General features: G+C 39.1%; 1 protein-coding gene across 1 annotated transcript; it reads right to left on the bottom strand.

Annotated features, from left to right (window-relative positions):
* Positions 1 to 217: 217 nt before the first annotated feature.
* Positions 218 to 10,356, bottom strand: LOC101476172 (leukemia inhibitory factor receptor). Its single transcript, XM_014412358.3, has 17 exons — positions 10,034 to 10,356; positions 8,673 to 8,818; positions 8,431 to 8,581; positions 8,081 to 8,344; positions 7,642 to 7,768; positions 6,861 to 7,006; positions 6,634 to 6,779; positions 6,391 to 6,544; positions 6,237 to 6,298; positions 5,730 to 5,952; positions 5,137 to 5,316; positions 4,955 to 5,056; positions 4,717 to 4,875; positions 3,396 to 3,524; positions 3,201 to 3,294; positions 3,041 to 3,107; positions 218 to 2,701 (listed from the first exon to the last, which is right to left on the bottom strand). The coding sequence occupies exons 1-17, from the start codon at positions 10,095 to 10,097 to the stop codon at positions 2,240 to 2,242; spliced, it is 2,676 nt and encodes an 891-aa protein (XP_014267844.1). The 5' UTR covers positions 10,098 to 10,356; the 3' UTR covers positions 218 to 2,239.
* Positions 10,357 to 13,803: the final 3,447 nt, after the last annotated feature.

Genomic DNA, 13,803 nt, shown 5'->3' with positions numbered 1-13,803 from the left:
CAAAGTACAACTGCTGTGTAAATGCACTCGTATACTTTGCACCCCAGACATGTAATGTGTGACAGCTCATTATCATCAGTACTGCAGTGCTGGCTCCATCTAGTGTTCACTATTCATGCAAACATCACCACAGCAGATCATCATGGTGCCGTAATGTTTCTCTCTAAACCAAAACTCTTTGAAGGTAACCAGGCAAAATCAAATGACATTAAAACACTTGAAGCTTCTTGTTTTATTGGTTTACAGCATTGAATCAATCGTAATTTCTTGGTTCTTATAAACAAATCAACAGCAAAGACCTCTCAAAGCTACATGGAACTATTCACATTTTTTCAATAAGGTAGGGCACTCATAAATACATAAAATACACATAAATCAGTTTGTCAGTTCTGAGATCCTCTATTGTTCATTTTCTCTTCGCTCCAACATGATCAGCTCAGTTTCTGTGATGATGGCAGTCTGATTCAGACAACAGCACTAAATTGAAAATGCAAACAGCTGACATTTGTACAGAATTCACAGGATTCACATGAAAATAAATCAGGCTTTAGAAAGGCTTTTCTCAAATGTCTGAGTGGAATTTCTAGATACATTTTCTTTATTTACACCGTTGGCTTTTAATTGTCCAACAAACAAAATGAACAAAAAGCAAATTTTAGACTGTTCTAGAGGCCAAGTGGGGACCTCATGGAAATCTCTGGATGACAGGGAGAAATGCGTATTCACTGACAGGTTTCTGTAAAGCCAGTTTTTAGCGTCACACTTCTCACAGTGTAACTCGAGCTCAGAGGGTAGTTATTGAGTGTCTGCAGGCAAGCCAGTATCTTCCATGCAAACTGCTGGCAACCTGCAATTGCAAGATTTTCGATGCAGCACTGTATAGCTTATCGTGACCAATTTCACCCTAGTAACCTCCATTAGTCACTCCAACCAGCCTGTAATGCAGAACAGGGATTCCATTACCTGTATTTTTATCAGTGTGTGAGTGATTGCTATTTAGGGGGTTGATGTGTGTTAGCAGTCCTCAACTTTTCCTAGTTGCTTCCTCTGGGGTAAACCAATGTCTCAATGTGGGGAGTTTAGGTTAGGGTGTTTCCAATATACATCACTGAATAAAGCACAAATGTTGTTCAAGCTGTTATTGGAGTTTGTATATGTGTAAATATGTCTTCTTTGTATTATATTTTGGTTTGATATTTGTGTATGTCCTTCGACGCATATATTAAACAAATATGTAAGACTGCTTTCTTCCATTTACGCAACATCTCTAAAATTAGAAATATCCTGTCTCTTAGTGACGCTGAAAAACTAGTTCATGCATTTATTACTTCCAGGCTGGACGACTGTAATTCATTATTATCAGGATGTCCTAAAAACTTGCTGAAAAGCCTTCAGCTAATCCAAAATGCTGCAGCAAGAGTGCTGACAGGGACTAGAAAGAGAGAGCATATTTCTCCTGTATTGGCTTCCCTTCATTGGCTTCCTGTTAAATCGAGAATTGAATTACAAATCCTGCTTCTCACATACAAGGTCTTAAATAATCAGGCCTCATCTTATCTTAATGACCTTGTAGTACCATATCACCCTATTAGAGCACTTCGCTCTCGCACTGCAGGCCTACTTGTTGTTCCTAGAGTATTTAAAAGTAGAATGGGAGGCAGAGCCTTCAGTTTGCAGGCCCCTCTTCTGTGGAACCAGCTTCCAGACTGGATTCGACTTTTGTTGTGATTTGGTGCTATATAAATAAAATTGAATTGAATGTGGATGTGTATTTTCTTCATTTGTTTCTTACCCCAGATCTGGGTGGTCTCACGTGAAGCGAGTATAAAAGGAAGCCAGCTGCAGTTGTAGGTGTTGGTTAGTGTGTTGGTGTTACGTTTTATTCGAGCCTGCTGTCGTCTCTTTAAATCCACAACTGACCGCTGGCCAAAGTGACACAGCTGTAACCAGTAAGGAATCACATATTTTCCTCTCGTGAGAAATGGTTGACAGGTGATTTGAACGCACAACCTTCCTGCAACAAGGTGACAGTGCTAACTAGCACCACAACACCACCAATGTACAGAACTGAACTAAAATGTATTGCATGCTTTTAATTGAAGCAAAACATGAAAACAGTAGAGCTCCTTTGAATATCTAGCGGGTCACTGTGTGGATGAGGGCAGCTTGTGTTCCATGCAGTAGTTAAGGTCTCTTCAAGTACGTGTGCAAGGCTTAAACGTGTTCACACATGCAGCCGCTATTTGGAAGTTTTCTGTGGTAACAAAATGTATGTGGACGCACAGGAAATGGGACTGTCTGGTTCCTCCTCTAACTCAGTTGTGGTAAAGGTCTCTTCAGGACTCTGTGGCTGGCATTCACTATCAATTATAGGCATCCCCTCCTGGATCTCGGGATGTGATTGTGACTCCTGGTCCTGTACTATCAGGTTATATGAAGGGTTAGGAAACACATCATTAATTGGAAAAGATGGCAAGCCTGGCTGAGATGTGAGGCCTGTAGTGGGTAAAGTAAGGCATGGCTGGAGTTTCTTCAGAGGCTTATTGTAGTAACCTTTGGGAGTCTGAGAGAAGGTAAAAGGCATGTAGTCCTGGCCAACAACAGGCTGTGGTGGTCTGAATTTATCATGTAGTTCAGGAACATCCAAGACCTCACTGTAGTAACTCTGATCAAAGGGAAGATGACGAACTGTATGTTCATCCTGAAAAATAGAGAAAATGACATCACATTCACAGGAAAGACATCTGGATCCATATCGATTATGATGATGCACTATACAAGGAAACCAATAAATAACAGAGTAGTACAAATGTGTAGTGGAGAGATTTAGCATTAGCTAGCTAATGCTATAATGTCCAAAACACTTCAAATGGCTCTAAAAGTGAATCAGCAAAAAGTGAGTCAGTGTGCAAACATTTGAATACCCTGTTAATGCGCCCAACTCTACATCTGAAATATATCTGAGAGTTAAGTTGAACTTAAGTTTGGCACCAGAAACGAATTGGTTAGATTTAGGAACACAAAAAAAAAAAAAACTTACCGGTGATGCCAGCCACTTTTCAGTCAGCACTGGTTTTGGGATTGGAGGATAGACTTTGTGCTTGATGCTGTTGGGAGAAAATGCATTAAAATAAATGTCGGACAATGATTGGAAGCAAAAGTGGACAATATTTCACAGAAAATGTATATGCATTGCTTACCATGCCCATTGTCTGTAGCAGATAATTGTGCTGACAGACAGAATAAGAAAAACTGCTCCCAGGGATATCAAGATCAGCATTATCAGTTGATCAGCTGGTGAAAACAATGAACCGCATCGAGTAAATCAAAGAAAATGACAAATGTTGACAGTCTTACTAAAGAAAATAGTCCATATGGGGAAATAATTAACCTACCCGGGGGATTCAAGGTGACATTGATGGATGAATTACCACAAAGTCCAAATGCTGTTGATGCTGTCACCGTGAAGGTGTACATACTGATGTTCAGGTTCTTTGCAGTGAGGCTGGTGGCTTCAGGATCATCTAAATCAACACAGAGTGACCGCCATTATTACAACATAGATACATGTTTACGATCATCGGGCAACACTGGAGACTTACTTTATTTATCTCAGTTACAAGCTAATCTTTGTGTGTGGAGAAACAAAACCAGGACTTTGTTATCAGTAGAGAAACTTAATAGTGTGATTAAAGGTCATTACCCAACAAGTGCTTTGCAAGAAAACGGCACAAAATTCTAAATATTTCAGATGGGAATTCGTATTGTGTACATACACACAGAAAGCTTTGTGTTTTTCTGAAAAATATGTCCTTAAAAAAAAAAAAAAAAATCACACTTCAATCAAAACATGAAGTGATGACAGCTGGTCCTAAAACTTTGAACCAGAAAAAGAAGAAAAGATTCTGGTTTAAACCAGGAGGTTGTATCACAGCCGCATTTGAACATACTTAAGGATCACAGTGTGATATTTGTTTTGAGCTACAGCGCACTAAATGCAGTGGTCTAATTGGTCAGATCTGTGTCTTTGCATCCATAGAATCAGAAAAATGGTTCATGGTTCAAAAAAAGAAAAGCCATAACTTCATTGAGCAAAATTACATTGTTGGTGTGAACAACTGTATTAACAAAACCTGAAAAATATTTCTAACACACAAAATATTTGCACAACCTTTGCGCGTCCAGTGTGTAAAGGCTTTAAGTGTGCTGTCCTACTAGTGCCAGCAATACATTTATAAACAAACTCAGCAAAATATTGCAGTTAAGTGTGCAATAAAGAACAAATGGATTTGGCTAAGAACATAATTATTAAAACGTTTTTGTGTCAGACACTTCCCCCCCAATCTGATCTTTTCTGCAACCAAGTTAAACTGTTATAATTCTTAGTTAATTTATCCAATTGCAGTCATACTTTGCTTAAATCGACAGACTGACACCACTAAAAAGGGGGACTTGGTTTCTGTTAAACTTGCACCACAAGCGGGCATTATATAAGTCTATGTTCCATCCAAATACGCTTTCATTTCCCAAACTCAAACACATTTTGAGGCACTGCTGACAGTTAAACAGATGCTGGGAAGAATGTTCATGCTGAGGATCCTCGTAGGTGGAGAGAAAGCTCATCGTATGGCAGGATGTAAACAGGAAGCTGATCCTATACTTAATGTCCAGACTGAAATCTTAGCTGGCCTGAGTGAGTATGCCTTCATACTGTACCTGTGCTCACGTTAAAAACGTTCCCGCTCTTGTCCTGGTAGTAGAGAATATATCCATGGATGGAAGCAGTCTGCTTTTCCAGAGGTATGGGCTCCCAGGATACCTCAACAGCCGAGTCTTCCTGTTTGTATTTGAGTTTAAACAGCTCGACTCCTATTTCTGGAAAGATGTGACATGCATAAAATACACTGCTGATTGAACCATCGCATTTTGTGAGAAATCACTGAATCAGTCTTACTGGTCTCTCTGATGTAGCCCTTTCTTCTCTGTAGTAGCACCGCAGCTCCCTCAGTGCAGGCGTATATGGACAGCAGGTATCTCCGACCATCTTCAAAGTTCTCTGGAACAACAAAAGGAGCTGTGCTGAAACAGATGCAAATATGATCTGCAACAGTTTTGTAGGCAAAGATGAGGACGTACTTGAAAAAACTGTGGTATGAGTTCTGTTGGGAGGCACTTTCATCCACTCGAAGGTGCAATTACCGAAGACTGGACACCAGTCCACTATGTAGCCACAGCTGGCGTTAGGACTATCAGGCCAGGACAGGAAGAAGCTACCATTGCTGCCACTGATCCAGGAGGTCTTCACCTCGGATGTATCTGAAAAAGACTCTTTAAAATTAGATTTTACAACATACTCCACTTAAAAAAGGAAGAGGTTAAATCAGTATATATAGTTAAACCTTGAGAATTTTTCATGGGTTTTAAAAGCAGTTTCATGCACTTTTAAGGCATTTAGCTTCCCTTTGCAGGCCAATAAAATGTGCAAAAATGTACATACTCATCATGACTTGGATATATAGAATATAAACACAACAATTACAAATTTGTATACTTATAATAGATATAATCTCAATCATGTGATCATGAAAACTGCTATTCCTTTTCTGCATTAGTTTGGAAAACCTTTTGCTTACAGCCTTCTGCACAGATTAGATAAAATCAAACCTCTTCCTCAAATGGAAATCAAAGTGAGCTTATCTGTAATGTGTGGTGCTCTGTTAGCTTCATACCTAGATTGCTGCGGGGGATGATGATGGTCGATGGTGATGAGCTGCCGTTTATGTTTCTAGCCGTGACAGTGACCATGTACTCCTCACTGGGGTCCAGCGTGAGTGTAAGGCTGTGATTGCTTCTGGACACGTTGGTTTGGTTTGACTGATTTTTGTCTTTGGTCTTTGCCCAGGACACTTTGTAGTCAAAGATTTCTCCATGGCTCTGATTGGTCAGTGGCACCTGTGGAGACGTAACATCAAGACCTGAAATGGTAACTGTGTCCTCTGAAACATCACTTTCTGACTGTATAAGATGTTGCACTGATATTTTGTCAAATAGATTTAATAAAGATATTTTTTATTGCATCAAGTTGTGAGGAAAAAAATGAATCCAACATGCAAGTACCAAAAGCTCTAGTTTTTCTAAAGACCACTTGAGGCTGTCTCCAAAAGTAAGTCAGTTTCCAGATTTAGACCTTACCAAGAGGCCTCATAAAAGCCTTGTAAAAGCCAACTTGGACTCACCTTCCAGGAGATTACAGCCTGGTCTGCCTTCACCTTCATCCACACGTCAAGAGCATCTGGAACTGTGGTGCAACCAGACAAACGACATCTGTTACATTCACAAACTTTTTAAAGTCTTTTCTCTTAAAAAAAACAAAAAACAAAAACAACTTACCATCACCCTTCGTGCGGATTTTGACACTATTGCTCCAGTCACCCCATTTCCAGAAATGCTGTGATGTTCCACATCGGACCCTCACGTCATAGTCCCAGTGTGGTATCAAGTCCTTGATGACTGCAGCTGTGAGGCCAACTCCAATGTTTTCAGTCTACAAGGACAAAAATTATGTTAGCTGACTTCAGTGAAGACTTTTACTTTGAAAAGCCAATACCTTAGCCTCCTTTTTAATCTACTCACTTTGGTATTAGAGTTTCCATCACTGACATGTACTTGGCATGTGATGTTGAGATTACTGTACTTCTTCACAGTCCAGCTCCATTTCAGACTGATGTTTCTGGGGTTCACAGTTGAAGCTGCCACTTTGTCTGGAGCAACCATGTGCACTAAAACAAGAGATCACAACAATCAGCTGATCTTAAAGATTAAGAATAGCCTTTTTCCCCTCGTTTTTTCCAAAGTTTTACCTCTTTTGGTCAGGTCCACCCTGTCATGGAGCTCGAGCTTTCCCAGAGGATTAGTGACTGTTAAGGTCCAGTTCCTCTCAGCAGCATCCAGCTCCACTTTTTGCGAGCATTTACCCAATTGATGCATTGGTCCAATGTTGCATGGGCTAAAATGTAAAAATATACACTGCTTAAATATTAACAACAACAAAAAATCGAAGAACCCAGCAGGACTGCTAATGTTTTATGGAAGCAAATAAAGGCCCTTTCTCTCACCAGCCTCCACCGGCAGATTTTGTGAGCATTTTCCCAATGCTGTAGTGCAAAAGCATAAGTAGCTTAAATCTTTACCACAAAGGCTTCTGTTGGCTTCTCTGTTTACCACAAAGTATGATGCAGTACTCGATACTACTGTGCCTGAGTGTGGTATCCATTTAGCCCATTAGCTTTCATAGTGAGAGAAAAAGAAAAAGACAAACTAACCGATGTTTGTGCATTTTGGACTGTATATAACAAACATATAAACATAAGAGATTTTCAGTGGTCCCAACTGCGGCCATTCACATATTCCCGTCTACCTCACTAATCCAACAGAGGTTGCTTCATCAATTATTCAGAAAGAGAAAATGAAATGAAATCTAGTACAACAAAGACATTTATATGTAAAGCAGGGAGTGACTGTATAATATTTTTCTGAAATCAGTAGTCAGATTACATTTTATTTACTTATTCTGACTAGCCTTTCTTTAGTCCCATACTGGAGCTCATTGTTACAACAGAGGTGTTGTGTATTTCCTTTTACCTTTCCTGGAGCAGGTATTTTCTTCTCACTTCTTCAACATCCTCTATTTTCCTTGTTATATTCCAAAAACAATCGATGGATTCCAGATCCTGGGTTTCACACTGAAGACTACTGTCACTAGGGGGGTCTAAATTTAAGGGAAATGTCAAGAAAACAAAAAAGAAGAACCAGCATTTAATTACAAGGTACATTTGACAAAACCACAAACCGCCCTCAAATGCTACAGTGCAGTGAAAAAGTATTTGGCCTCATTGTGCCAAATTTAAATGTTTCAAATCATCAAACAAATGTTAACAATAGACAAAAAAAAAAGAGTAAGTACAAAATACAGTTTTTAAGTGATGGTTTTTTTCATTAAGACAAAATGCTATCAAAAGCTCCCTGGCCTGTGTTGTGTGTACAGTAATTCCTTTTTCTCAGTACTTTGTGTCATACTTACATCCAGCATGAAAACTGGCTCCGCTGATGTCTCCTTTGTTTGTTTCACATATTACATCCCTCCAATTTTCTGATTGTTGGTCCAGGTGAACAGTCAGGGAGTGCACATGTTCACTGATCTTTGTAGTTGTTACATTAGTGCCTTTATAGTTGAGTAGAAACATTGTTTTAATACTTTCCCCGTCTGGCACCATGCAGCAGAATGTGGCTGTGCTGCCCACCTCCAATATTTGGTCTCTTGGGAGAACCAGTATTTCACCCTGGTCTGAAGAAGCACAGTGATAAGAATAAACGAGACTGTAAAGTGTTTAAGAATCAAAAAAGATCAAATGATTTGAACTTAATATTAACCAGGTAGCGTCTTCTGCATCCATGGGCTTGATTGGTTGTTGTATTGGGACCTGAGCCGGACTGAATGGCGAGCACACTGCGATGGTAAATGGGAAGTCCATTTCCAGGAATGAGTAGATCCTATCTGTGCAGGTGCCACAACAACTTCACCCTACAACATTATCATAAACACATTAGAGGAACAGCTTTTTGTTTGGAGGCTACAGAAGTGAGGATTATAGTTACCCATAATAATCTCTTACATTGTGTTCAGGTTTGTCTGCAATGAGAAGCTGCAGCTCGTACACGAGCCCATCTCGTATCACAGAGCAAGAAGGGTCATCTTCCCACTTTAACAGGAAACTGTCGTAGTCAAGAGTCACATTCTGAGGTCCACAACGCAAAACACCTAAAGGAAGTGACCACAGGACATTTTATGGTTAAAGTGGAACACTGAGCAATTCTTGAGATAAAAAAGACATAGTTAGGCTGTCAGTGAGCACACAGACTCATACTGATATTTTGTTAATGGCCTCTGGTATCTAGCAGACACAAACAGTGTCATGAACAAGTATAGTATTATAGGCACGTCCATTATGTCTGCCAGATGGGGTGACTAGGACACTAAAACACTGAGGCTTAAAAATGCAGAGTCCAAAATCAGTGGTTAAATCGTGCTGCCTGTATCATTTTTTGGGAGGAGCTGAGAGTAAATATAAAAACAACTTACTAAGCAGACATTTGAAAGCTCTGCTCTATTTTTAGACTTGACTGATGAGGAATAGCAAGGGAACACTTTAGTTTCGGGGAATAACAGGTGATTTTCTGTACCGATTATGTTTTTAAAAAAAAAGCAAGATGAAAAAGAAAAGCCACTGTGCAGTCATGTGATGTTGTACAGCTAACTGATGTGTGATTTAAGGGCAAAGACGATGCGCTGCTGGTTTGTAAAGTCTTTTTTCAAACCACTTCATCAAGTCATTGAACATATGTGTCCACACATGGATGTCTGCTATATATTTCTTAATAATACAATAATATTTTTCTCTACAAAGCTGAAACAGAGTTTTTGGGGTTCTGTCAAGAGAATTAACCACACAGGAAGTGATATTATTTGTCAGATATTTGCATTTAAAATGCTCAAAAACTGACAGACAGGAACAAGAAATCCACACAAATTAGTGAAGGTAAAGAAGATAGCTTGCAGACTTGTCTGCACCAGTCTGCCAGTTACAATGACCTTGGTTCTGAAAAATTGCAAACTTTGAACATTTATGTGAAACAAATTTGAATTATCAATTTGATTCAGAATAGGAATTAAGAAAAAAACTATTTCTACACACACAAAATGTTTAAAAAGAAATTATGCACATATTCTTTCACATCCACAAAAATGAGTTCTTGGGCCACCTATGACCACACCTCCACCCTCGCATGCTGTAACTTTATCTTGCTGACACGCACTGTATTTGTTTGTTTTATGACCAGTAAGAATCTGCACATAAAAAAATATCCTGTATACACAATTACAGCCTTTGCTGAAAATGGAGACTTCTTTACTAAAAATATCAGATACTTTCTGTACCTACAGATTGTCACAGAGGTTAGAGGATGACATACTCACCGTCTTCTTGTCCATCTTGTGTGCTTTCTCTGAAGAGTGAGAGCAATAACAACCACGTGATCATGATAATAATAATCCTGATAATCCTCGTTTAGAGCTGTTTGTTTATTTAGATAGAAAAAACCTTCAAGAATTCAGCCGGGTAGTTGCGGTGATAAACATCAGCTCGTCAGAGTGGTTGAAAAGCAGATTCCTGAGGCTTCTTTCATAGAAACAAAAGCATGTTCACGGGGAAGTTTGGGTTTTATTTGAAGAATCCGAGAACAAAGACTCGAACAGGGAAGAGTCACAGTGTTGGTGTCAGGTTACTCCCTGTAGCCTCCCTCCCTTCACATATACAATATGGAAATCCATTTGATTGTGAAATCCATGTGGACCCCACCACAGGAAATGGAGCATTATGTTCTCGTAAATGTGACTCACAGCAGCGAGCTCAGACATGCTCTGATGCTCCAGAAAAACATCGGTCAGGGAGAATCGAGCCTTAGATTCTGAAAAACATGATGATTCCAAACTTGGCATAATGACAGGACCTGCCGGCTCTGATTTTCAGACCAGTTATTGTAAAGCTTTAATTTAAAATTGATTCTTTGCTAAGTTCTCTGTGTAGACACTACACTGGTTCATCCTTCTAGTTAAGTGGGTTTTTTTATGCATGAATGATTCATAGTTCAGTGTTAAGTGGTAAAACATTTCTCTGAAAACAGCCAGGTACGATGACTGGACTGAAAGTGAGAGCAAAAGCAGACAATGTCCAAAGGAAAATGCTAGAAGACCATGAAAAAGTCTGAAGAACTAATGGTTAAGCTCACTTGACCCTTTATACTGGTGCTGCAGTTGTGACATCACTTTTAGGGCACACTGCTTTTTATGAAGTTAATAACTCGGCACTCCAGCATCAAATCCAAATACTTCTCTGAGTTCTTGCACAAAGTAAATAAGCACCAAAAACCACTTAACAACAACAACAACAACAACAACAACAACAACATGGCAGACAAAAAGTTGCTGCTGATGCTTTAAAATGTGGAGTCCAAAATGGTAGCTCTATTGTTTGCATACAGTCAAAATTATGTATGCACATTTTTATGATTAGATAATTAAATGTCTGCACCCTTGCTAACCCTGCAGCCAAAACATTTCATGTATCCATAAATAAGTAGGTGCCTATCAAAGAAAATTCCTGTTATTCCTGTTGAAGCTCAACATGTACAAGTATGAGATTTCCATTAGTTTACTCCAATAAGTGAAACAAAGAATTATTTATCTGCATAAAAACGGAAGACCGTCAGCAAAGGAAGCTGAGGCCATGAAGACCAGCATTAACAATACAGTTCTAGGGAAAAATAAATCTCATTAACATGTATGTACATGCACTTTGTCTCTTTTACATTAAATTGCACAGAAATTAGCGACACTAAATCCCTGACCTCCAAACTCATCTTAAAAACAATTTTAATCCCATTTGTCAAAATTTTATGGTAGGTAATATGCAGAGGTGGCAAAAGTACAGACTTTCCTTACTTAAGTAGAAATAAACTGTGTTAAAAACACTCCAGTAAAAACTGAATTATTGAAGAAATTTCTTTACTTAAGTAAAAGTGAAAAAGTGCCTACTCTGAAATGTACTCAAAGAAAGTAAAAAGTAGCTCCTTAAAGGACAATTCTACTAACCATTTGTGTACAACTGAACCTTATATAGTAATGTAACAGTAAAATGATATTTTAACATATCTAGAATGAAAAAATCTTCTAATCTAAATTCTAATTCAAATCTGGTATGTAGGACACAAGGAAACAAATCATTTAAAAAATACCTCCTTTCTGTTGCCTACATGGTAGAGGGTGACTTTGCCTGCATACCAAAACAGTCAAATGAGAACAGTCAGGGATTACAGTAGGATTCAGCAGGTGCAGGTGCTATGATCTCTGTAGTGGCTCAGCAAAGGGAACATATTGAGAAGTTAATAATTAAGTTAGAATTAAGCAAATTCTCTTCTACACTTGACGTAACCTAAATCTGACCATGAGTACCACAGCCACTGTGCACCAGTCCAACACAGAGCTTTACTGTGAGCTCACCACATTAATGCAAGCTAACCTGTTTATCTTTAAGAAAACTACACAGAATGTTCATGCTACGTTTCAATAAAACTGAGCGGAAACTTCACGGTGTGGGTTTCTATGCCTGAGCAGCTCTTGTAGGCCATCACTTTTGTCCTTCAAAATCACTGCCTTAACAGTGAAGTAACTTTTTTTTTGGTTTGATTACATACTTACATTGCATGAGAGTTTATTCACAAGAGTGTAACAAAGATCCATAGATTATTTCTCTGTTGTTGGCTAACAGCAGCTAACAGATAAAAACAGCAGTTCTTTCTGACAGAAAAGTTCAGGATATTCTCAACAACTAACCTCAGTATTAATATCATCTGTCAGAAGTGAGTCTCACTGACTCATCAGCCCATCCAGTAAACGGTGGAATGACAGCCTACCTGGTCCAACAAAGAGCTTAAGGGTGGATCAGGTCGGGAGCAATTTTGCTGTTTGAATTCACTAACTACAGATGAACACTGGCCAGTTTTGGGGGTAACTCTGGGATAAGAGTGTATAATACTGACAAATATTTAATTGACAAAGATCCAGTTTATTATTTAGTGCTGATATTATTCAGATATGTTAAAATATTGTGCATATACAAACAGTACTGGAAATACACCACAGAAACACACACAGTACGAGCCTCCTCAGATTTCAGCATTTCAGACCATTGAAGTTGCTTTTTTTCCTGTCAGTTTTAGCTGAAGTTTCATGGCCAGGGAGCAGCTGTTTACCTGCACACACATGGGGGCATAGTGGCATGTGGCTAGCACTGATGGATCACAGTGGGTACTCTCGCGTACGCCAGCTTCCTTCTACAGTTCAAAGGGTGGATCAGGTCGGGTTTAGTGGTTATTCTAAATGACCCGCAGGTGTGAATGTGAGTGTTTATGGTTGTCTCTCTTTCTGTCTTAGCCCTTTGACAGACTGGCAACCTGTCCAGTGTGTGTGCCGCCTCCCGCCCTATAGCAACTAGGATAGGCTCATGCCCCCCTATGACTTCGATAAGCAGAATAGGACGTATGGCTGTACACAGATGTTTTCAGATATGTGTTGCTGAACTTTAAACATTTATTTTTAGCTGACATTTATTTGCTGCAACATCAAAGTGGTGTGACAGCTTGACTTAGCTGTAGACTTCAGTTACTTTGGGATGGTTTTAAACTTTGTTTTCTGTTAACACTAAAAGTGCCTTTAAAGGGGTATTTTGCTTACAACTTTTTTATTGGTGTGTTTCCAGGATTTTCTAAAAGATGTTGAACAACAACAATGAAGTGTGGCCAGAGGACACTTAATGGGCATGCCAGCCTTTTATGATCTTGAGGAATAGTAGGGGCTCAAAAAATGAATATTTAGTATGTTCATTAACAATATATCTGGCTCAGTTGTAAGAATGATTAATAAGAAGTTTGTGGCTGAAAGTCATTTAATGATATTTATCTCTAATGGTCATGAATAGAAACCCCAGAACAATTTAAATTTCAGATGACAGTTTCCCTTTAGTGGCCTCAACTGAATGGGCTAAAATAAAACAACCATAACAAATGTATCGTCATGGGGCCGGCCGGGCAGACACAGGGACCATGACATGTGGTACATCACCCAATAAGTGGTAAATGTAATTGTATACGGTACCGGTAAATGACACATTCCAACATTTCCAGAAGGCA

This window comes from Maylandia zebra, linkage group LG7, assembly GCF_041146795.1.
Source record: "Maylandia zebra isolate NMK-2024a linkage group LG7, Mzebra_GT3a, whole genome shotgun sequence".
In the NCBI taxonomy this organism is placed as follows: Eukaryota; Metazoa; Chordata; class Actinopteri; order Cichliformes; family Cichlidae; genus Maylandia; species Maylandia zebra.
The sequence above is the reverse complement of the archived record's forward strand: the minus strand, read 5'-3'. Positions and strand labels throughout refer to the sequence as shown.